The sequence below is a fragment of the Colias philodice genome, chromosome 13, assembly GCF_061535455.1.
Source record: "Colias philodice isolate Cphi_HAF_F1 chromosome 13, ilColPhil1 Martin Lab GWU primary, whole genome shotgun sequence".
Lineage (NCBI taxonomy): Eukaryota > Metazoa > Arthropoda > Insecta > Lepidoptera > Pieridae > Colias > Colias philodice.
The window spans coordinates 11,505,901-11,531,615 of NC_143098.1; the positions used below are offsets into that span (position 1 = coordinate 11,505,901).

Consider the following 25,715-nt stretch of genomic DNA (forward strand, 5'->3'; position numbering starts at 1 on the left):
CACACAACCTTTCTACCTATATATTTTAGACTGCTTTATGTTGATTTTGAATTTCTCTCATATTAATCGGAATTTTTTCACCTCTGTTCTAGTAATATTTCCACTTTTTCCAGGAGACTGTCCAAACACAAACCAGCGGTGGTAAGGTGTCCAGTCGTCAGGTGGAAGATATCGACTTCGAGCAGTGCTGGGACGAGCGAATACTACGCAAACTCGTGAGTAGACCCTGGAGATGTAATGCTAAAAGCATTTGAAAATAATGCTGTATTTGGTGTTGAATATTGTGACAGTGAAGATATTCAAGGTAGAGAGGGATAAGGGAACTGAGAAGGGAAACACAATCTATGACAAAATTAATAAAAAAATAAAATTAAACGTAAGGAAACTCATTGCTGATTAGTACAACGATAATGATTGTCTGACTTGAAGGTAAGAAACAGACATATTAAATACTAATACATCGTCATCATGTTTTATTCGGTAAAGTTACATAAACATAATATAGTCTAATAACCACCAAAACACAAGTATTCGACAATAGAAAGTGGCCACTGGTATTACATACAATAACGCGCTCATTATACATGCAAATGCGGGTAATTGTGAAATAGCCATGATGCAGCTAGTTCCGGTGTGTGGCCGCGAATTATTTTACTGACGGTCACGCTTATGTGTTTCCTTTGAAATGACTTTTAGCTAGTACTATTGTAAACGCGAAAGTTTTTCAGGACGCCTGTTTGTTACTACATGTTATCTAGGTAATATCGGTCACAGTGACTTATCGCTCTCGTAGTACTTATACTACCGACTACAAATTGCTTTTTTATCTGGTCTTGAACTTTTGGCCTTATTGGCACTGATTTCTTGAATTAATTAATAATTTTTTTTTTATAAAATAATACTTATTTTTATTATTATGACTTACAAGTACAATTAATATGTAAACTAATTAAATAATGTGCGGCGCATTATAAATTATATACAATGAGAATACCTTTAATTCGTTGCTTTTTGGTAACTATAGTATAACACTTAAAATTTTGATTAACAGTTAGACGAGTGTACTGACTACGAGGTACGGCGTCGCTTGCGCGCACGCATCCGTGCACTCATGGCGGAACAAGAAGGTATGTTTTAAATGCTGTAAACTTGGACAGAATATAAAAACATCATCTATATTGTTACTATAATTATAATTTAAACATAGTAAAACTGCCATGACAATAAATTGTACTAATGAGGGTATTAAATAACTTGCATTTTTATTATTTATTTACTAGATCAATAATTGTATTGTAATGCAATATTGATATTTCCTGTTACAGCATGTGCGAGTGCGGTAACAGAAGCACTGGCTGCCGCCGGCGAAACAGTCGAGACAGAAGAACAGCAACAAGCTGGAGAACGCGGTGAGTCTCTACTTCTGCCACTCCTACAGGGCTTACTGCAGGGCGGAGGGGAGAGACTGCTTGCGGGACTCGGAACAGCGTCTCACGACGTTGTGGCCGATGTGCGACGTTCTCTACAACGTTTACGACTTGCTCTTGCGCCACCAGCAGACCACCCTCAAGCTCGTGCGTTGCTCGCACTTGCTGATAGACTAGAAGATGCACTAGATGCAGCAGATCGACTTGATGGTTGTAAACGCAAAACCCGGCGCAGGAGCCGCACAGCGCGACACACCGTCGGCGTCACCAGAGAGGAACTCGAGGAAGCTAGACGCATGGTCGATAGAGATACGTTACTCCCTGAACCTGTAAAGACTCCGACTTCTTCAGCACCTTCCAGCGCGCCAAGTATTGAATCGACTACTCCAGAGAGAAAACAAAGCGTCGACGACCAAGTCAGTTACCACGATGCTATCGAATCCAGGCAGAAACCTCAGCCGATCGCTCACAGTGTAAGTTATGAGCCTACTCCAAAAGTGAACAGAGATGCACAAGTGGTGGAAAGGCGCGCCCCCACGCAACGTAGACCAGACTTCTTCAGGCATTCAATCGCGGATAGTGCAGCGACGGAACCGCCTAAAATCGCTACAGAGCGTTGGAAGACGGAATCTAAAGGTGGCATCGCTGCTATAGCAAATAAATTTGATGCAAAAATTGAAAAGGAGGCGCCGCCTCCAATAAAAAGAGCACCTATTCACCGGCCACAGTTTAATATACAACAAAAACCAGTTGAAGAGCCTAGGCGTTCTGTATACCGTCCTCCGCCACCGACTTACAACTTTGCAGCCCCTCCTATTGATGATACTAAACCTTTGCATCGATCTAATAGTAATAGCAAACGGTTACGTATGAAGCGTGCAAATACCATCGATATTGGTCGTCCTTTGGGTGGTTACCGGTACGATAATGATGAGGATGAAGAAGCAAATAACAAAGCACCATTAGTACCAGAGTTTAAACCGCAAACTGAAAACGACAAAAAATTTTTAGCCTTCATGCAGAAAAATGAGGAAAATGATCGTCATCCTGGTGTAGGTCCAGCAAATTGGAGCAGTCGGTTTGGAAACATTAAGAATACTTTTGAAAATCGTGAACGGGAAGAAAACACTAGGTCGTCTAGTGCTAGTGCATCATCTGCTAAACGATTCTGGCAGGCTGCCGATTCATCACAGACATCTATGTCGCGACCGCGCAAATTCCTTAATGAATCGACTCCTGAAATTATTAAACCGCCATGGGTATCGCAGCGTAGAGAATCATTAAAATCTTCAATATTACCAACCACGAAGCAAATACAACAACAAACAATTCAGCCTCCGGTGCCATTATCGCCAACAAAACCTGTCATCGTTAAACCATTTGTCGCGAGACCTATACCGGTAAATCAATTTTCTCATGCCCCAATGTCCGCATTTAAACCGCCGCAGAAAATACTTTCCCCCACCAGTGCACCCGCGAATATTTGGAGTCCTCCGTCTTCTGCTCTGCCTGTCTCTCCGTCAGTCGACACCCCACCTGTGTACCAATCCGTGCCATATGTTCCTACTTATCCTGATAATTCTAAACGGGTAGATAATGAAAAGCAAAAGCAAGTACCTGCAGTTATACCCAAATATGAAAATAAGCTTAACCACTCGACGGCACCGAAATCATACGAGTATCGCGCACCCACGCCTCCGACTCACGCGCCAAATTCGCACAATTATCCGATACAGACCATCCCTAGCCAGAATAATCTCGCTGCACCGCAATTAGTGAAAAATATCGATACCACAAATTGCTATCGCAATTCAGAAGTCTATCCCCCGAAAATTGACGCTCAACAATTACAAATTGAGTTTTATGAAAAACAGATCCGGGAGAAAAACCGTCGAGATACATCGAGTGAAAGGCGCGAAATACCCGCGCACAAGCCTCCGGCGCCGCCCGCGCAGGCTCCCTACACGATAGTCGACTACACCCCACCCCATTCGGCCTCCACGTTTATACCTTTACAGCAAACTCCGGACATCGAAAAAGCTAAAGCGCACAAAGTAGACTATTTGCCAGACGTAGTGATCAACGAAAACAACCCTCCTAATTATTTAACATCCCCGACGACCCGTATAACGCCCGTCAGTCCCGTAAAAACAAAATCCAACCCCGTGTACCAGAACGGCGACGCGAGGCTCAACGGGGACGACGGGGCGGCCACGGAACACGACAGCGTGGTGACTAAGGTGATGCGCGGGCCCGTGCGGGGTGCGGCCACCATCACCGCCGGCGTGCGGACGCGCGGCGCGGCCGACAGCCTGCGCGGCGTGCTGGACAAAATATCGTCGCCGAAACACGATGTCATTTCGCAGATAGAAAAGAAGAAACGTGAAAACGCCCGCAATCAGGTACGGCTCGCCCCGCCCCCCGGCCCCGGGCTGTCCCCCTCGCACGCTATCTCCCCGACCCGCTCGCACACGTATGAGGACGGGCACCGTTTGAGCGCTTTGAGCGGATCGCGCAGCCCCGCCCTCGCCGCATCCCGGGAATCCGTATTCTCCAGCGAATCGCCCGCCAGTAGAGGCTCCAGCCCTGGTTCAGCCCTCGCCCGCTCCGGCTCCTGGCACAGAATAGAAGCGCCCAAAGCCGCGTCGCCGCGAAAAGTGGTCGCTCGAACGAAATCGATGCACCTGCTGGCCGTACCGAAACTGTTCGAGGGCGGGATAGCGCAGGAAGAGGTGCAGGAGAAGAAAAAGACGGTGGAGGCGTACTTTTCGGGGCAGACGTCGCCGAGCCGCCTGCAGCCGGCCCGCGGGCGGCCCGCGCGCCCGCAGGTGCAGTTCGCGCTGGGCCGCAGCAGGACGATGCCGACGGTGTCCGAGCTGCAGTTCCTGGACGAGAGCAACGCCGACGACGCGTTCGAAGACCTCGTGTCGGCGCTGGCGTAGACATTCCACTGGCGGAGGCGAGCGCGTGAGTCGTGTGTGTGTGGGCCGTGTTGTGTGTCCGCATGCCGTCCGCCCGACCCCACCTCTGGCATACCCGTTGTACATAAAACATTGTAACGTTTTCATTTTCACCGCGCCCGTAACAGTGTTTTCACTAATAGCTTTAAGAATCATTGTAATGTCTTGCTGCTGTTTTCCGTGTTCCGTTTAGTGTTCTATTTGGTTTGATTTGACTCTTTTTTATGAAAAATATTTCAAATTGCTATATCGTTTACAGAGGAAGAAGAAATAACCACTGTGACATCGAGCGTTAGGAGGAACTCGTCTGAGAAGACTGTTAGCAGCACCACTATCAAAAATACTAAAGGTACCTCATATAATACACTAATTTTATTTAACAAAATTACTTGTTATAAATATGAATAGAATAGCAAAATAAAGTAACAATGTAGTGATTAAAAATATGCAAACTTGAGTTCAAAATAATAACTATTATAGAATACTTACGATTTGTTAATAACTACATTTGTCATAAAAGTGAACATGTAAATAGCCACTTTGTGTTCCCACAGTTTTATCAAAATGTAACTAAAAGTTTTCGAGTGATTACTAAAATAGAAACAAATGTACAGTTGTAGAGAGCATGAGCAGGCCGGTGCCGAAACCCGTCTCTCCTTTTGCTAAGTTCCGCCAGCTTGAAAAACAAAATTCTACTAACAGTCCCAAGTAAGTATTATACCTATAGTTAACCGTAGAATTTAAGATATCTAATTTAAACCTTGAGCAGGATTCCAAGACTTTGACGAACAAGATGACCTTACAATCTTCAGAAGGAATTTGCAAAACGGCAGAATTATCTAGAAATTATGTCAATGTAATAAAAAAATATATCTAGAAGCCATAAAACACACAATATCATATAACTCATCCACACACACACATCTATATTTTTTCCTTCATTATGTAATGCGGTATATTTATTTATTTTAGCAGCTATATCTGTGGATACGGATAAAGGAATACAAGTAATTATATATACTATCTATTTTGTATTTTATTTAATAACAAAATAGTAGTGGCTTTTAGAGCTTTCTCAAGAGCTTACGGAGTGATGCGTAGGGCAGTATTATTCATCCCATATATTATTTTAAATTTATGACTAGTAATACCAAGAAGTACATAATATATTTAATTGCCATACTAAAGACGAAGTGAAACCAAAAAATATCTAAACATGTTATTCCTCCACGAAAATGTAAATCGATTGGTGCTTTCTTTCCGAATTTTAATTCATATTCGCTCCGTAGGTGTTCACATTTTCATTGGCATTAGAATACAATTGAAGTTCGCATCATGAGATATACAGCACATATTATCATGATTGTAAATAACATGTCATCGTTCGCTGCCCATTCTTGCACAATTTTGGGTGGAACTAGGAAACATTATATAATCACACCTGTCATTCGATACAATAAAGAACTGCAAACATATTCATCATTGCTACAACTGTTATTTTATGCTGACATCTACATTTGTGAATCAGGCTGTAAGCATTACATCCATTAAGGGCATTATCCACTTTCATTACTATTTTACGATTTTCCTCTTTTGACCGACATTACCATGAGCTTGCATCAAAGCACACACACACCTAGTTGTGCCCCGCGACTCGCGACTAATCGCGACTGCCTTGGCCGGTTGTAGCTCGCCCAAGACGCCGCAGAGCCCGGGCTCTCCGTCGCAGCCCTACTTCAAGTTCACGGACCCGGCGCTGCAGCTCAGCGCCGTCACTATAAAAGAGCGCTTGCTGCAGTGGTGTCGCGACAAGACCCGGGACTACGAGGTACTCACGCAACTGTCGCTTGTTAACGGGAACGGCATGTCCAGCACTGGGCTCGCTGGGTTTCACAGTGACCAGTAGTACTTGTGTTGTTGCTTGAGACGGGGCAGTCTAAATTATGAGCGAATGAAATTAAAGGATGACTAATTCAAATGTACATATTGACGTGATTGGTGTTGTTTTAATCCCTGGTTTAATGATTCGACACGCAACTGTCGCTCGTGGACATGGCTCGGGCGGGGCGGGGGGGGGAGTGGGGGGGGAGTGACCGGTCGACGCGACGCATGCGGACACTCGCACGTAACTCGAAGCTCACAGCCGATCATACACGCTTATACGTTCGCTTCCTACCTCTGTATATATGTATATTATAAATGTATCATCATCTATTACCAAATTGTATCACTTTGGTTAACTTAAACACTCATTAAAACGCACATAAACAGAACCCATATTAAACGCGGTTAGTGTGACAGTTTTAAAATGAAAATAACTAACTGACCGCATGGTTTTAATGACCCTGAAAATACCTAGGTAGGTATGAGACGGATGGTGTTTTGCATGACTGTGTGTTTTTTAAAGAAGTGAAATAAAATGTAAAATTATAAATTATTGATTAGTAAAATTTTCTCAAATGAGTATCGACCACATGCTATTATGCTTAACTGTTTTGCCTGTCCAATTCGATAAATCATGAGAGAGGGAGATAAACATTATAGGCTGACGGCATGTGTTCGTCGAGATTCAGATCTTTGTACAATTGATTTCTATTTCTTTAATATTTATTTCAATGTGTGTTTAAATTTCACGTGTAAATTGCACTAAAAATGTCTATAACAATCTTGGATCTTAATCTTGCAAAGACGGTGACTTGGTGCATTTGCGCACAGTATTATATTTTTCAATACTTCAAATCAAACTATTCAATGTTCTTGCAATTTCAAATGGATACGGTCACTTGCAAACTTACCATTATTTTCTTTTTTTGGTAAACGGAAAATCGGCTTGGATTTAAAAATGTTGTCCTGTACCTAAAAAGTACACGAAATTTAGAATTCCATTGTTCCTAATATACACTAAAAGTTGAAAACATATAAATCGTCATTGACAAAAGAACAACCAACATAATTAATTGTTGATAACCAAAAAAGTCTCAGATATACCTATGTAAATATAATAATTGAGACACAAACTTAACCCACCGTTGCTGCAAATTTACATGGCTCAATCAATTTGTGATTAAAAATTAGTATTCCTAACAATATTACGTTAGCTGCAAGTTCGATTTTCCGTTTATCCCCCAACCAACCCCCAACCCCCGCTAACTCCACACATAACCACAGAATGTGAAGCTGGAGAACTTCTCGACGAGCTGGTCGGACGGGCTGGCGTTCTGCGCGCTGCTGCACCACTTCCTGCCCGACGCCTTCGACTACTCCGCGCTGTCGCCCGACAAGCGGCGCCACAACTTCACGCTCGCCTTCAAAATTGCTGAGTGAGTACCCACCATGTTTCAATACTTTATTTTTCTATTAAAAAAGCGTGTTTGCCGAACATAGTGTCAGAAGTGATACTTCTTGTGGAAGATTCAAATACAAAAATTACTTCATGACGAGACGGTATTGCTACCTTGAAATTTTACTCATAACGCGCCTAAAGAAAATTCACTTCAAAAAATAATATTTATAAAGCATTTGAACGCTTTAAAACTTAAATATCAAAGTTACCATGTTTTAAACAGTTCAAAAGTATCAGTTATCTTTATTTTAACAGACTAGTAACCAAAAGTTAATCGAAACGATTGAACTTATAGATGTTTTCCCATGAATATTTAATGAAAGTCTGCTTTGGAGTAAAATAGTAAGAGCACTGTGATCATAATAATTTGCATATTTTCCCCTATACTGTTTCCATTTTCCCACTCTATCTACAATTTTTACTTTTCTTAATAGCAATCACCACAATACAATAAACAATCGGTTGTAAATAATTCTGTTTGAATGAATAAGTGCTCGATTGTAATGATTTCCGTTATCCGCAGTGAGAAGGCGGGCATCTACCCCCTCCTGGACGTGGACGACATGGTGGCGATGCGCAAACCCGACTGGAAGTGCGTCTTCACCTACGTGCAGTCCATCTACCGCCGCTTTAAGGACGAGCCCTAGTTCTACCACTCACCTGTGCTAACGTTTATCAGCCGAGCTATTGGTGGATATTATGCCCAATAAAATTGACCAACAGCATAGATTTCAGTACTTTATCAGTTACTCTTTGCTTTTGGTGTATTTTATTCACAAATTGACCAATAGCAGAGTTGCAAGGATAGTGGTAAAACTAGTATTGGACGAACTCGCTATTTAAAATAAACCACGTGGTGTCGTGTGTCCACCACTTTGTGAAAGTATCAAGACTGTTCAGTTCAAGATTATTGCTATTCGATTAATGTTTAGACCTAGTTTAAAATGAATTGCGTTTCATATATTTATGTTACTGTTATGTACTTCGGTATACTGAATGATCTTGATACTTAGTTGGTTTATAAAATAGCTGGTTCCGTCCACACGCTCAAGCGTGGTTAGTCGAATGTCACAAAATTTGTTATCGGTAAGCAGAGTCCAAAGAGCGATTGTTGTTGATTGTTTTTGTTTGTCAGATTGTTTGTCGTTTGTTTGTTAACTGTTTATCCGTCAGCGTCCGCCCAGAACGCCGTTTCTCCACGCGCTGTCTCGTTTATTTCTATGTTACAAAACGAAAATGCTGCCTCTACTTTTTCGAGGTAGCATTTTCGATTCTTAGCATCGATAGTCCTCCTATTTATTGTAATAAATCTCAAGATGTATGTGATTTTTTTATATTAGCCCTTAAGACTAACGTTCAATTATTTAGGTCATAGTTGTGCGCGAACTGTGGCTGGATCTTCATAACTTATTACGACACATAAGATAGTCGCATCCGCCATTTTTTCTACGATTTATTTTATTTTATTAACATTAACTATTTATCTGACATAATTATTAGACGCTTGATGTAATCGCCTTTATTTAATTGACCATTGTTATTAATTTATAATATGATAGAAATAAAAGATTAACAATTTATTTATGCGTTTTATTTAACATTGTCTCCTGATCAATACAGTTGTTAGTAGAAAAATACATGTACATGTTGATATTATGAAAATTATGAACGCATGTGACATTATTGTCTCCACTTATACTTTTAGAACTTATTTTCAAACAAATTTTCGCTATGAATTATAAATAATAAAATACAATTAAAAGTTGTCGGGGAACTAAGTCAATGTTACTTGGATAGTTTTATTTTAATCATACCTTTTGGGAAAAAACTACTTTTATCCTATTTGAAAGTTAAATTAATTTATAATTCCAAATAAGACACTGAAATAATAGTAAGAAAATGCTCAATAAAGTCCATGTTCGTTTGTAAAAATACAAAAAGAAACTATAAAAAATATGTCTCTATAAAAACATTGTATAAAAGCTGCATAATCAAGGGTCCGCGAACCCAAACGGCAGCGCGACCATGAACGGGTCAGCCACGTTGGTCGCCCGCTCCGTGGTCACGTCAGTCGCGCCCACGACCGTGGCCAGCGAGCTCGCGCTGGGCGTGGGCGTGGGCGTGGACTCGGCGAGTGACACGTGCACGTGCAGTGTGCTGTCGCGCCACGTGCGCCACGACATCTGGTGCTCTTGGATCTTGAGCAGCATCCACGTGGTTAGCAGGCCGTTGAGCGCTCCTACGGGAGATGACAATCTTTGGATACTATTAATGCTATTACAATGCTATGAAACCTTAATATTATGAGATAACCAACGAGTATTTCTATGACCAAGCACAGTCAATTTGATATTTTTTTCTTCTAACGTAAAAGACATAAAAGACTTATATGTAGTTAAGTTTCCATTTAATTCGCTAAAACTGAAATCAATTAATATACAAGCTACAACTGTTAAAGTAGGTATCTATAGGATTTTTTACATAACAGTAAAGTTCCAAGATATTTTTAAGTACGACGGTTATTCACTGAATAATTTAGGGATGAAAAATGCACTGGTCTAGACTAGAGGAACATTTATTTTATTAAATACTATCTAAAAACAAACCCTTACACACTATAAATACAACACACAAATCTTATATCATACACAAAAAAAAACATATAATACATACACATTAAAAGATGTAACGCAACCAACCTATAACCCCAATAAGCAGCGACGAGAACAAGTTCGCAGCTAGCGCGGCACCGCCACCGCGTCTCGCGCCCGCCTGCAGCGCCGCGTCACACGCGTGCAGCGCTCGTGCTGTGCCCAGCACCGACGCCGCTCCCAGAGCTGCCCCGCGCCACGCGTCTGCTGCGAGAGCACGACCACGACCGGACCGCGCCCACTCCACTACCGACCGCGCCCACGACCATCTGACAACGAGCAGTTGTAGTAATAAACGTACCCACGACCACGGACCATCAGACATAGCGCAAACCTTTTATAATAACAATCGCACAATATACATTTAAAAACGTATACATTATGTAATATTGTAATGGGACAAACAATAAATATTTTGAATATCAATATCGGTGTGTTTTATTTTTTTCTTCCTTATTCCTTAACTTAGCTAAAAAGACACAATTTAACATAATGACGTAGAATCAATCTTATTCTTAGTTGGATCATAAGAAACGGTCTATTACCTACATTAGAGCTAAGTATATATTATAACACATAAAGCCGGGTATCCACTTAGGTTCGCCGTGGTTTGCGAACGCGCTCGCTCCGCAAACCAAACATTATGGATACGTCGTGATCGCGGAGCGCGACTGGAGCACGATCGGAGCACGGCGGAGCGCTCCGGAAGCGGTTTTTTGCGCGAACTCAAAGGGGAGCGCAGTTTGTTCGTGGACGCGAGCGTGTGTTTGTTAAGTTTGCGAACATGGAGTGGTCCGATGAAATGATGAATATATGCATTATTTCATTATTTCTTCTTCCCTTATTCATATTACCTTGCCAAAATTGAGGAGGTTGTTTGTATTCCATCACAATATAATGTTTCAAAAATATATAAGATGCACTTCCTACTAATTTTGGAGGCGGCATGTTTGCACCGACCGTCTGTCGTGTCCGGAGCGCGGAATTTAGCGCTCCGACAGGAGCACTGATGTTGCAGCCTAAGTGTGTACACTATACACGTTCACGTTCGCGGAGCACATATTGTTCGCAATCCACGGCGAACCTAAGTGGATACCCGGCTTAAGGTTCCTACATTGATAAAGACAATACTAGTTATATTAGTGCAATTTCAATAATCCATATCATGAAGAAAGGAAATATTTATTACGTTTAGAAATGTATCTTGCCTGCACAATTTTTTCTAAAAACTAAGCTGAATGTCTATATGAACTGATTTTGTCAGATAAAATCAGTCAATAAGGATATTGACCGACGCCCTTAGTCAATAACCTTAATAACCGTCAATAAGGTTCAGGGTTTTGACTGAAACATATACACACACAACCAAAAACTAACTTAAAACTCCTAGTCACCACGTTGTTATAATTTACACACAAACCAAAACACAACAAACTTATGACTCCTAGTCACGACATAATGATGCCTGCACAGCTCGCAGTGCGACGTGGCCGCTTGCAGCAGCCACCGCTCGAGGCAGGAGCGGTGCACGGCAGCGATGGTGCCGCGGCACGAGCACGGCCGCACCAGCCGCTCCGCAGAGCTGCCGCCGAAGCAGATGCGGCAGATGTTGTCGGAACGGATGCTGGCTGTCACGCTTGATACTTCTTTCGCGTCTGAGCCCTTTTGCGATTATCATTATAATAATAGGTCTTTGAGTGAAAATGAGGAATAATAAAAACAGATTCTTGTACATTGTCATGTTATTTTAATATGAATAAAAGCGTTGTTAAGCGTGTTAAGTGTCATATTTTTATATTGAAATCCTTACACTCGAATATAGAGGCAGTCGTAATGTATTTATTCTGTTGAAAAATATCAGGAAACATTTTAATACAATTGACTCGCACGTAAAAAACTGTAGTTTCAAGCTTTGGTCTGATCTTTCATTTTCTTAAATCTAAATTCATCAAAATCGGTTGATCCGTTTTGCACTAAAACGAACACACACCTAATTAATATCAGAAAAACAGCATTGCTTGAATCAACTACCTATCTATCTCCTTAACACTCATTGCGCAATCGAACGCACTACAGTTTACACTTAACTGCTTACAAACAATACCAATAAAATACCAATACCATTGCTATGATACCTGTTTCTTCAGCAACAAAGCGCAGACGGAGCCGAGTATGGAAATGGACCGCGCCGTGGGCTGCAGGATGGAGGACGCGGGCGACGAGAACGTCAGCGAGTCGGCAATGCGCTCGCGCAGCACTTGCGAGTCTTGGATGTCCGATAGATTCGCTAACACTGTTATTGTAATATTCTGTACTTAGTTCTGTACAAAATTAGGTCCACCTTGTTTTGATAATAATAAGTATCGAGTTTGCAATAATTTATAGAAATAACTTTAAAAATCGTTATCTTTTTGGATACCTAATGTATGAATATTAATAAAGATGATTATCATATCTGTATAGTGTGTTTTACTATAAAATATAGGTAGGTATATTAAAACGTATGGAATATAAAGTAGTTACCCTTTTTATTTTACAATTATTAGAGGTGTTATGACTTTGGCATCGTAAGTAGCTCTCAAACGGATGGACTGATTTCGATGCCTGTTTATTGTGTTAAGGTTCAAATTAGCTCAGTAGAGGGATATTGAAGAAAAAAATACGTGTATTCACTTTGACTGTTTATTTCATACTAGATTTACATTCATCGCATCTATCAATTCACAACAACAATTCAATTAATGTAAAATACGCTTGAACATACCGGCGGCCAAAAACAATCGTTTTTTATACAGTAGTAAAATCAACATGAACTCATCTAATAACATTCAAATAAATTTATACAACAACTGTAAATAACATATTAGTGGACTGTAAATTTGTAAATAACAATTGTGTATAAATGTAAACCAAATAAACTAAAAATCTTTAGGCAACGCTATCAATTTGTATATAATGGCCGTTTGAACTCGTGACCCAATATTTTGTTCTAATGTAAGTTAACATTAGTTGTATGCCACCATGGAGCGTTTTTGTGTGTGCTTCGTTAACTAAAAACCTTGTAATGTGTTGATGACTCGGTATTATAATAGGATGTTTAGTTGTATCTGACAGTGATGCATTCTGCAACCGGCCTCCTACTCTCAAAATTCCTCTTTCGTCTATGAATGGTGCTAATGTTATAAGTGTACTTCGTTTCTTCACTCTTCCTTCTTTCTTTAGCGCTTCTATATCTTTTTCATAAACCAAGTTTTGATAATATCTTATGCATTCTTCTAATATGTATTCCATTTCATGTGATGTTAAATAATGATGTGTTTGTGTTGTCCATTTCTTACCAAATCTTCTACAATATGCGAGTACCCGTTTCATTCTTGACATAGTGGAAAATCTCTCCCAAATTGGCTTTTCTTCTATAATAACATTACATTTTAGCTTCTTCATTTCTAAATCTATTTTTGGAACATCACATCTCTCAAGTTGAAGGTTTGTTTGTTGTAACCAAACCGGTCCCATCCACCAAATCTCAGAATCTACTAGATCACATGCGTCAATGCCTCTGGTTGCAATATCTGCAGGATTCTCGGCAGATTTGACGTGTCTCCAACATTCGTTATCCAAGACTCGTGTTATACCTCCAACCCGATTTGCAACAAAAGTCTTCAAGTGAATCGGTTGACATTGTAACCATGAAAGTACAACCATTGAATCCGTCCAGGCGAATATTCTATTTTTAGGTATCTTTAGCACCTCCACAAGATCTTCAATCAGCTCCGCTAGTAGGGCTGCAGCGCAAAGTTCCAATCTAGGTACCGATATTTGCTTTAATGGTGCAACCTTAGTTCGTGATGCAAGTATAGTTACATGTACTTTCTCTTCATGAATAACTCTCAGATATGTAACTGCAGCGTAAGCTTGAGCAGATGCATCTGCAAAACCGTGTAATTCAACTTCGTCATTATCAAGTGTAGTTTTTATCCAACGTGGTATCTTGAGGTTTTGCAAATGTGTAAGTTGTTCTCTGTATCTTATCCACTTTTCGCGTAAATCCGGTGTTAGTTGATCGTCCCATCCTAAGGTGCATAACCACAATCTTTGTATTAAAATCTTCGCAGTAACAATTACAGGCGAAAGCCACCCAAAAGGATCAAAAAGTCGAGCCACATCAGATAGAATTGTTCTCTTTGTTACAGGAAGCTTCATTTCTGGTAAGTTTACTGATACTTTGAATGCATCATCCTTTCTATCCCATGTTAATCCGAGAATTCTTATTACATCATCTAACTTTATATTTATCTTGTCCCTTGTATCAATATCATTTCTTTGTAAATACTTCAATACTTCTTCTGAATTACTAGACCATTTTTGTATTTGAAACCCTCCTTTAGCTAATATCTCTGTTATTTCTTTACACATGTTCTTTGTCTTCTCAATATTTTCATTTCCTGTCATGAGGTCATCCATATAGAAAGCCTTTTTAATAACATCAGTTTCCGTATAATTATTATGCAACTCATCATCTGCTAATTGTATTAAAGTACGCACAGCTAAATAAGGAGCTGCTGCTGTACCAAAGGTTACAGTTGTTAGGTCATATTCTTCAATTTCATCATGAGGATTATCTCGCCATAAGATGCGTTGTAAGGGTGTATGTTTAGCAGTCATGTTGATCATTCTATACATCTTAACGATGTCCCCCACAACACATATCTTATGCATTCGCCACGCTACAATTAAACTTCTGAGGTCTGGCTGTAACACAGGTCCAATCATCATACAATCATTTAATGAATAGCCATTAGAACCTTTAGCCGATGCATCAAAGACGACTCGTACCTTCGTCGTTTCTTTGTCATCACGTATTACTGCATGATGCGGCAGATAAATAGCATTATCGCTATTGACATTCTTTACCTGTTTCATGTGACCCATTGCCTTGTATTCATGTATAACCTTTGTATATTCTGTTTTCAAATTCTCATCTCTTTCAAATTTCTTTTCTAGTTGTGTAAATCTTCTCATAGCTTGCTCTTTTGTTTTTCCACATAATTTAATCGTGTCTTCTATACTTTGTTTTAACGGTAAATGTACTTCATATCGTCCTGTTGAATCTCTTCTTGTTGTATTTTTGTAAATCTCCTCACATAGTTCTTCTTCTTTTGTTTGAATCTTCTTCTTTTTGTAGACATCAGTTTCTATTTCCCAGAACCTTCTAAGTAAATCATTATCTTCTGCAACCATCCTTGTTATATGTAGTGTTATTATATTGTGTTTGTTATCTATAACCTTTTCATCTCTTCGACCTGATATAACCCATCCCAAACGTGTTTTCTGCGCCACTAACCCATCTGATAATTTTACCAATCCTTCTTCTATAATTTTGCAGTAGACATCCGCTCCCAACAACATGTCAATTCTTCCTGGTGTATGATAGGTAGGGTCAGCCAATGGTAACATTTGGAGCTCTGAACAGTTCGTCTTGATGTGTGTTGAGGGCAAACTTGTTGAAATAGTCTTAAGAATGTAAGCCCTGACTTCAATACCACCATCTTCTTCCTTCCATCGTGACGAAACTGTGAGATCGACTAGATGTTGTATTTGTATACGATTTTCTTCTCCCACTCCTGAGACTACACCGTTGATTTTGGATTTTGTACAACCCAAAAGTGCCGCTGCTCTCGCAGAAACGAATGTTGCCTCTGATCCCTGATCAATTAAAGCACGAAGCATGTGTGTGTAACCGTTCTTCGCTTTAACCATAACTTGTGCTGTCGCTAACAATACTTGTTGATCGGGTTGTTCTCTAGAGAAGTGTGCTGTTGTAATGTTTTGTTCTGGTTGTGGTTGTTCATCTTCGTCCGTATGTGTCAGTCTAACTTTATGTAAAAGTGAATGATGTTTTCTTCCGCAAACTCGACATGTTTTCCTTTGTTTACATCGGTATACATTATGATTCGGTTGAAGGCAATTGTAACATAAATAATTCTTCTTCACAAACTCTTGTCGCGCATCAACCGACTGATTCACAAATTCCTTGCAGTTGAATATGTAGTGCTCACCGTTGCAATAAGTACATGATACCGGTGAAACACGAACATGTGGTGTTTGATAAATATCCCGGCGGCCGTCTTCGACTGTGGCGTGATGTGACTTATAAGTTGAAGATTTCTCCCTAGTAGATGTTGTTACTGGCGTGACAAGTTCAAGTGTACGAAACTTAGCTTCAAGAAACTTCTTCAGTTCTAACCATGTAGATAGTTCATCACTTCCATCCTTGTGTGTAAGTTCCTCCCAGTCCTTTAACGACTCTGTATCCAACTTCTGCCCCACCAGAAATATTATTATAGGATCCCAAGAATCGGTGTTAATATTCAAATTATTAAGGCTCTGTATGCACTCTGTTGTTGTATCTAATATTGCTTTAATTTGACTTGCAGACTGGTTCACTACTTTCTTTTGGTTAAATAATCTTTTTAAAATAGAAGTAACAATCATCTTTTTGTTTCCAAATCGTCCCTTTAATGTGTCCCACGCTTGTTTATAATTCGACCCGGTAATAGGTATATTTCTTAACAACATCTCGGCTTCACCACAAACACTTGTTTTCAAATAATGTAATTTCTGTACATCTCCTAATGAAGTGTCATGAACGAGCGCTTTAAATAAATCTTGATAAGTGGGCCAGTCTTCATATCTTCCCGAAAAAGTTGGTAATTGTATCCTGGGTAACTTAGAAAACGATTGTTGACCTTCTACGCATGTTATTGACATATCACACGGCGGAGCGGGTTGATTCGGTTGTTTCAATTTAATTAATAAATCCCGTAAGTCGGCTTCTAAGTTGAGATACAAATCTTCATATAAATAATATTCTTCGTTCAGGAAGTATGTCAATATTCCCTTCTGTTCCCGTGGCGTACACTTAACAAGACCGTTGTGAGCTTGCTTAAACGATGCCCAATACTCTTCAATCGTCTGCAATCGCGCTGTGATATAACCTTCCGTTAATCGCTGCTTAGGACACTTCTTTAAGTTCGTTTGTGTTTTTTGTAAATTACTAGCTAAGTCTTCCAATGTACTTAAATATCCACTTTGTTCCACAGTAGGCGGCGACATTTTTTATATTCGTAAATAGTAAGTAAAATTTTCCAATAATCAATCTTCACAAATGTTATAAAACGTAATTATTCAATTCTAACTTGTTTACATTAAAAACTGCACAATACCGATGCAAAGAACACCCGTGTTATCTAAGGAATGTCGTCTTTTGTCTTCGCTGGTCGAGCTCGCTAATCCCTCCATTCAATTTAATCCGGCATCGATGGTCCATATGTTTGTTGTGTTAAGGTTCAAATTAGCTCAGTAGAGGGATATTGAAGAAAAAAATACGTGTATTCACTTTGACTGTTTATTTCATACTAGATTTACATTCATCGCATCTATCAATTCACAACAACAATTCAATTAATGTAAAATACGCTTGAACAATGCCTTTTATTTCATTTGAAAACTAGTCCTTTCGGTAGTTCTTAGCAATGTTTGTAACTACTTAGTAATCTACGATATTATTGATAATAGGGAATAAAGAAAATTTTCAATTGTTAAACATTATTAACTATATTTTCGTGTGTGTCCATGCAGTTTTCGAAGAATTTGTAGTCGTGATTCATCAGATGCAAGATAATTAATTATATTATGAAATACTATTACGTAATCTTATTATTGCAAGCTTATTTAAATGAATTTGTATTAGAGTACTTATTTTTGCAGATAATATATTTGTTTATTTTATTTTGACGCTTTTTAATGCAAAATAACCATTGATAAACCATTAGTGTAACGATTATTTAATTAATAGTATTTCGATCACCATAATACTGAAGCATACGTTGCTTTTATCACGCATTTAAATTACCTAATTATTATTAACAGTAAATAATATTAAAAAATAATATTGTGAAATCACAGCCCACAAAATGGAAAATCCGTCCCATTACATACTTTGAGGAGATGCGTTTCAAAGCCTTCTGTGTCACTAACTTTTTCATAATATTGTCCCGTGTATCCCCGTTAGCGCATATTTGGGCAAAATAAGCTCGTTTTAGGTAGGGAGAAGAGTATTGATATGTATTTGTAAACATTATGATATCGGCAGGATGACGCATAATTTATTTATAAAGAACATTGTTTTACAACTACAGAGATAAAACCTAATTGTGTAATGTGTTGTTGATTCGATTACGCAAGCCTGAGCAAAATTTATTCCTATTAAAATATTGTAGGTATCAACTCTTAACACTGACTGATTTTTCATATTGTTGGAGCAGCCTATTTAGCTGTCCTGTGTCCAAATTGTATTTACTTCACTACACTACTACTTGAGAAAGTCACTTTCTCCGTCCCTATGTCCCTATGTATGCTTAAATCTTTAAAACTACGCAACGGATTTTGATGCAATTTTTTTAATAGATGGAGTGTTTCTTCATGAAAGTTTTAATATATATAATTTATTAGGTTTTAGATAAAGCGGGCAAAGCCGCAGGCGGAAAGCTAGTTAAAATTGTTTTATAAATATGTAGAGCCAACAATATGGTGTAATTCTAGAAACAACAGCAAAGAAGCCCGATGGAAAACAACAAGATCTTTAAAGAAGAGCTACCATACAAATTACAATCACCTGGGGAGGAAACACCTGGCGAATATCTGCAGCTAATGTCAGTCTGCTGCGCCGTGGACCGCAGGTCTCTGTCGCGCTGAGTGCCATGATTGTGTGCGCTTGGCTATTTAACAATTTTATTAGGAAACAGGAAGTTCAATCGTACATTCACTCAAATAGTCAAATAATGAAAATTAGAATCAAGGATGGCATGACTCTAGGGTAGAGCACGTAGAGCACAATAAATGCATTATACACAGCGTAAATTAAAATGACTCACTAATTACGTAGATTAGGTTCTCTTATTAGGTACCTAGTTACTAATAAAAAATATTTACGATTTTAAACTGATTTTATTAAGTAGTAGCATGGACCAATATACATATATCAAGGTAGTAGGCACAGCTTTTATCAGATGCGACCTAGAGTTTCAGTTGACTCTACCAGACGATAATAATATGTATTATAATAATTCATTGACTCTACCAATTTTGAATAATTAATATTACAAATACTTTGAATAAGTACTAACAGGAATATGCACTGAAGAACAGCTGGATGCAGACATGCTTATGGTGACTTTGCTATCGGAACTCCTGCTTCCCCAAAATATAAGCAATGTTTGACCTTCGGTTACGTTACATTCCTGAATAAAACAATTTATCATTTTTAAAGCATTTTATTTTATACTAGCGGTGCGCCCCGGCTTCGCCCGTGGTGTATATTTCGCAATAAAAGGTAGCCTATGTTCTTTATCAGGTTCTAAAGATTGTCTGTGCCCAATTTCATCAAAATCGGTCTAGTAGTTTTTGCGTGAAAACCATACATACATACATACATACAAACCTTTCCTCTTTATAATATTAGTATAGATTGAATTTTTATTGGGTTCCCATCCTATACAGTCTACTTACCCTGATTAAACTGGAATAGCTACAAGTTCTGTGGAATTTGAAATTCGCTCTTTGTAGCGTTTGTTCAATATTCGGTTTGTATTTTATTGGTGCCAGAACTGCTTGCCTTAGGTTTTGAATTGTATCAATAGGGAAAATTGGTGCGTCATTGGACTCTATTAGGCAATTCAAATTAACGAATCTACGCATTTTTCTCTCGCTTTGGAGACATTGTATTGGATTGAGGATTTAAAAATTTTACTTGAAATTTTAATATTTATTCATGATCATAGATCATTGTTTTATGACAACGTTGAATGTATGACGTTTCCAATATTATACCTATTTGAAAATTTCATGATATATTTTATTACGTCACAATTTTCTTATGAGTTGTTTTCTCTATTCTATTCAGAACTTCAGAACGCATCCGATTGCGCAATGTGGCGACAATTTGACAGCTTGTCAAAAGTAGGTACGTATATAATGACATTTGGCGGCGCATTGATCGTGTTTTACTTTTTCTCTCCACGTGAAGATTGAATCAACTTGTGAAATATCTAAAAACAATACAGTAAACAAGAAATCAGTTAAACAGTCATGGCGGTTCGTGTGCAATTCGAAAACAATAATGAGGTGGGAGTTTTTAGTAAATTAACCAATTCGTACTGTCTCGTTGCAATCGGAGGTTCGGAGAATTTTTACAGTGTTTTTGAAGCAGAATTAGCAGACACAGTGCCTGTCGTGCATGTGAGTATCGCAGGCTGCCGAATTATTGGGCGAATGACAGTTGCGAATAAAAATGGATTGCTCGTACCAGCGTCAACTACAGACACAGAATTACAGCACATCCGCAACAGTTTACCAGACAGTGTTAAAGTGCAACGAGTAGAAGAGAGATTAAGTGCCCTCGGGAACGTCATCGCTTGCAACGACTATGTCGCGTTGGTGCATCCAGATCTCGACAAAGACACAGAAGAAATACTCGCAGACACATTAGATGTGGAGGTTTTTAGACAGACAGTAGCTGGGAACGTTTTAGTGGGGTCATACACAGCGTTGAGCAACCGAGGTGGGTTAGTCCACCCGAAAACCACAATACAAGATCAAGATGAGCTCTCATCACTATTGCAAGTGCCGTTGGTTGCGGGCACAGTGAACAGGGGCAGTGATGTGGTTGCCGCAGGTCTTGTTGTCAACGATTGGAGTGCCTTCTGTGGTATGGACACTACTTCAACAGAAATATCAGTTATTGAGAGTGTATTCAAGCTGAACGATGCTAAACCAACTGCAATTACTTCCACCATGCGTGCCTCTCTGATCGACAGTATGTCATAACATTAATTAACACTGTACTTAGGCTATGTAAAATTTAATCCAAGTGATTTATATAAGTTTGACACAGAACAGATGTTAAATTTCTGTTGAACAGATATAAAAATGAAAAAACTTACCAATAAATTTTTTAAGCCATTTTTGTTTTTGTATTTCATAATATTTTTTACCAGATATTTTTGTTTACATCAAAGACAATAAATGTTGAAGGACAATATAATTTTTATTTATTATTATGAGCAAATAAAATGTTATTAAATTTTTCATTCATTGTTGGATTGAGTTATATTCTGGGTCAACATTGTGTTACGGGTTACTCCCATATAAAGTTGTCTTGTTATTTTGTTCTATTTCTATTGGGGCCAATTAACAAAATATTTATCCACATAATATGCCTTGTACAGAATAAAACTAAATTTATTTTAAACATAATTTATTTATAAACATTAACATTGAATAAATGAAAGTGATACATTGTCATTTGGTTCATTTCCAACGATATTAGTTATGCTTTATTTAACTAAACACATAGTCAACATACATTAGCAAAATCTACAGATTACAAAACATACAAAATGCTTGCTATGCAAATAGCATAAAAATACACTAAAAAAAATATAGTACAACATAATATAACCTTTTATAATTCAAATCCTCCATTTGCTTGTACATATTAATTATTTCAAGTGGATGATAGAATATCAATAAACATACAGAATTATAAAGTGATATACTATACAACAGTAATATCCATTGAGACGAGTCATACAATAATCACAAGCTAAGCAAAGCTCAACTTTTGACAAATATTTTTGTAATACAGCGCATTATTGACTACTTACTTGTCACCAACGTTCATATCACTTTCATCAATTCACATTTAAAACTCTTCTATCTACATCACACATCATTTGTCTGGAAGTTCATTCACACAACAAAATAGGAACAAAATTTAACTATTTTTCTACAGACGACTTTCAAAACTTACAACATGTTGCAGTTAAAAAATCTTTCAAAAGTATTGTTCAACAAAATTTCTATAAGAATGAACATTAAAATTAAATATATGTGTGCTACATCTTTACTTTTGTATAAGCTAATGATCTTAAACTTCTACTATTAAATAATTACATACTTTACATACAACTGAATACTCAAGTACTCTAAAATTCTAATTTATGCAGAAATTTGAAAGATTAACATCTATGATAGATCTATAACAGTAATTATTATGATCGAGAATTTTGAATAATATCAGCACCAATCAAAGTATCTCTTTCAACATTCATATTTTTTTTGTATGTAATTCATAGCCATAACCGGAAACCAAAGATAAGCAGGATATAGTTTCCCGCCAAAATATAAACTTTCGAATGGAAATGTTTTTGATCCTTTAATGATTAGATATTCTAATTGTGACATATTGAAAATTACATAGAAATAAATATTACACAAGAATGAACTATGTAGTATAATAATGGCCTCAGTCTACATTCCTGTAAAAGCTTAAATGTTAAACAAATTACACAAAAACAAGGACGGCTATGTTCGAGCAAAATCATTGTACCTATCTTTGGGACGAATTAAAAAAGCCTTTCGTCATATTTAAAGTAAGAAAATGATTATGATTTTTGGCGACACTAGAAGCTAAATAATTAAAAATACATCAAAGTCATGTTATTAAAAAATGCACTTTACAACCTCGTCGTTTTTAAATATTAATTATTAAGTAACAGAAGTGGATTTCAAACCAACAGCTACTCAATACTTTGTAGAAAATGAGCAAATTGTTTCACTTTCCAAGGAAAATATACATACAAAGTTAAGAATAATATATATTTATTCAAGATAAAACTTCCCACACAAATTCCTATCTACATTAACGATTCTAGCTGGATCAAACATGGATAAAATATATCAAAGAGTGTAGGAAAATAGAGGGTGAAATTTTATAGAAAATTTAGTGCTAAAAATGCACAGATTCGAAATGCAAAGTTACAATCGTAAGGACTATTGAATAAATACATACCCAAGGCTTCTATAAGCTAGTTTCACACGAATTATTGTTATTAAAAATCTTGAAATATATTAATATTTACAATACATATTTCACAGCTAAAGGACTTCACTTCGCGCCAAAATGGCCGGCATACTAATTAGGGTAAAGACAACCTGGGAAGGCAAATATTATATCACGACTAATAATTGCTGAAATGTGCGTATTTACAGAAGAAATTATTGATTTACAAAACCATATTTTATAATTATATTTCAATTATATATTATTGTTTTTAAAATGTATTTTTCATGATTAAGTATTTGACTCTTTCTTTATACATATTAGGATATGATATGAATATGTTTTTGTTAATCAATACTTTTATATACTTTTATATTTAATCACATCAGGAATATTTTTACGATGAACAAATACCCTTTGATGTGATTTAACCTTAACAGGCACATTTAATTTTTAATATTTATTTACATTGAAAGCAGTACTTTCGTCTTTTCCAATTATTTGAATACAACGATAACAAATATTCACACTTATTTAGAATTTTCAAAAGTCTCAACTGAATTTTCTTCATGGCTAATCTTGCCGGAGACCAGCCAAAAGCGCAAGGGACATCATGCGCAAAAAGCATCAAGTATTACCACACCAAAAAATGTATTTATAAGTTTATCACATAATTTTTCATCATGGCACATCATACTTCAGTCAACAATTAAAACATACAACTATAACATTTAAACACCAAGTAAATATTTTAAAGGCTTACAAAATACGTCAAAATTACAATAAATCAGAGACAAAAAGTACTTAAGTACATTAAATATTGGAGGTAATACAAAATCTATAAAAGATGCTTTTTTAAGCGAAAGCGTAGAATGATGCCGTCCTGCTCTAACGCAGCGTTAGAGCGAGACGAATTTATCTGTGTCAAAGAATCAGGTACATTATTAATTGTACCCAAGAATATCCAATATGAACACCTGTTAAAACTTTTTCTAAAAGCTAAGAAATTATACATCATCAATATTACAACAGCCGGGCCAATAGCCAATATTTTTTTGTAGTACCAAATGATTCGAAAACATTTACTGATTTTTATTATTTTTGATTTAATTTAAATTTTCTTAAAGGTACAAGCCATTTTAAGAATCTTTAATTTACAAATATTACACCTGTCTGTACTTTTCATCACAAAGCTGAAGTGGAACATTCCACTTCAACACCTTCCTTATCAAATTCCGATCATATTTTTACTCAATATCCAGGCATCTTAGATTCAAAAGTGCGTGTTATAAGTGCTAGGTTCCGATAGCCTCTCGTAGAACAGCAGATAGGCGGAACATCGGAGTACTTCCTGTAGGGATACCTCGTGTACGAGTGTGTCTGATGTGTACCACCATCTGGGAAAGATATTTTGTAGTTTAAAAGGGTTATTTTACTATAAATACCTATATGAATGAATAAAAAATATTATATTTTTGTTTAGCAATGTATGCTATTATTTAATTTCAGTAATGCGTATTCAGGTAATTTCGACAGTGGTATAGTGGCATATAACAAGTGTTATGATGGTATGGAACGTCAGTAGTATGTGGTATATACCAGCAGTGCTATGTGGTATATAACAGCAGTGGTATAGAACGCATATTATTGTGTGTACACCCCCCCCCTCCCCGCTCACCGCTTGCTCTCGAACCCGTTGCCGCGGCGGTAGGTGGCGAAGTGTCCGGAGCGCGGGCCCCCCACGTGCACCACCACCGCCGCCAGCGAGTACTGCGCCCGCTCCCCCCCCGCACCGCCCGAACCCCCCGCCCCGCCGCTCGCGTTCAGCAGCGCCAGCCCGCTGCGCACGCGACCCTCTACCAGCGGCCGCCCTTCCGACTGCAATAGAAATAACATTATTAGCTATTTGGGTAGGGAATGCTTGTTAAATCAGAAAAAACACCACACATGATCCAAAATAATAATTGTAATCTTTATTTGCTAAAACAAATAATGGTCTAAATATTGTTATAAGTAACATATTATTGTATTATACAAAACCACACCTAATAAAAGCAAAAATAGTATAAAGGGAGTAAATTTTCACACTTAACCACCAAAAAATTTTATTTGACGACACAAAATTCATACCTACCCACCAAAAAACAAAAAAAAAATAATAAAAAAAAACATTCCGTACCTGTTTGGGCGGCAGAGTGCTGTAGGGCGCCATGCAGAGCGTCTCGGGGAAGGCGACGAACTCGCCGCGCTTGCTGAGCCCGCCGCCGCACCACTCCACGCGCGACACGTGCAGGCACAGACACGCCGGCAACTGTACGATGGATAAACATAACACTTATAATCCTACCTACTAATCCATACTAATATTATAAATGCGAAAGTAACTCTGTCTGTCTGTCTATTACTCAATCACGCCTAAACTACTGAACC

The 25,715-nt window shown here is 38.0% G+C and overlaps 4 protein-coding genes across 5 annotated transcripts in view; 2 read left to right on the forward strand and 2 right to left on the reverse strand.

Moving 5' to 3' along the window:
• The window catches only part of LOC149483690 (uncharacterized), a 70,847-nt gene extending 61,537 nt beyond the window's left edge, over nt 1-9,310 (forward strand). The window contains 8 exon segments of the mRNA XM_089702839.1: nt 114-215; nt 1,052-1,127; nt 1,326-1,409; nt 4,647-4,736; nt 5,002-5,095; nt 6,077-6,215; nt 7,556-7,707; nt 8,254-9,310. Coding sequence (XP_089558965.1) covers nt 114-215; nt 1,052-1,127; nt 1,326-1,409; nt 4,647-4,736; nt 5,002-5,095; nt 6,077-6,215; nt 7,556-7,707; nt 8,254-8,377 — 861 coding nt within the window. The 3' untranslated portion in view covers nt 8,378-9,310.
• Usp30 (ubiquitin specific protease 30) overlaps nt 1-25,715 on the reverse strand; it is a 109,519-nt gene that overhangs the window by 78,408 nt on the left and 5,396 nt on the right. Inside the window, exons 7-9 of one of the 2 annotated variants that reach the window (XR_016316518.1) lie at nt 25,465-25,596; nt 24,964-25,163; nt 24,350-24,682 (exon numbers count right to left, since the gene is read on the reverse strand). Coding sequence is in view for 1 of the 2 variants with exons in the window: in XM_089702846.1 (XP_089558972.1) it covers nt 24,559-24,682; nt 24,964-25,163; nt 25,465-25,596 (456 nt within the window). In the remaining variant the exon portion in view is untranslated. Of the gene's footprint in view, nt 1-21,681; nt 24,683-24,963; nt 25,164-25,464; nt 25,597-25,715 lie in introns of those variants that run through there. The other variant, XM_089702846.1, reaches the window with a different exon arrangement.
• On the reverse strand, nt 9,562-20,171 carry LOC149483692 (uncharacterized). The gene is made up of 7 exons (XM_089702999.1): nt 19,952-20,171; nt 19,570-19,683; nt 19,059-19,161; nt 12,517-12,674; nt 11,817-12,043; nt 10,430-10,650; nt 9,562-9,969 (listed from the first exon to the last, which is right to left on the reverse strand). The coding sequence occupies exons 1-7, from the start codon at nt 20,138-20,140 to the stop codon at nt 9,722-9,724; spliced, it is 1,260 nt and encodes a 419-aa protein (XP_089559125.1). The 5' UTR covers nt 20,141-20,171; the 3' UTR covers nt 9,562-9,721.
• Nucleotides 20,418-21,403, forward strand: eIF6 (eukaryotic translation initiation factor 6). Its single transcript, XM_089702852.1, has one exon. It carries the CDS (start codon nt 20,531-20,533, stop codon nt 21,266-21,268), a length of 738 nt encoding a protein of 245 aa, XP_089558978.1. The 5' UTR covers nt 20,418-20,530; the 3' UTR covers nt 21,269-21,403.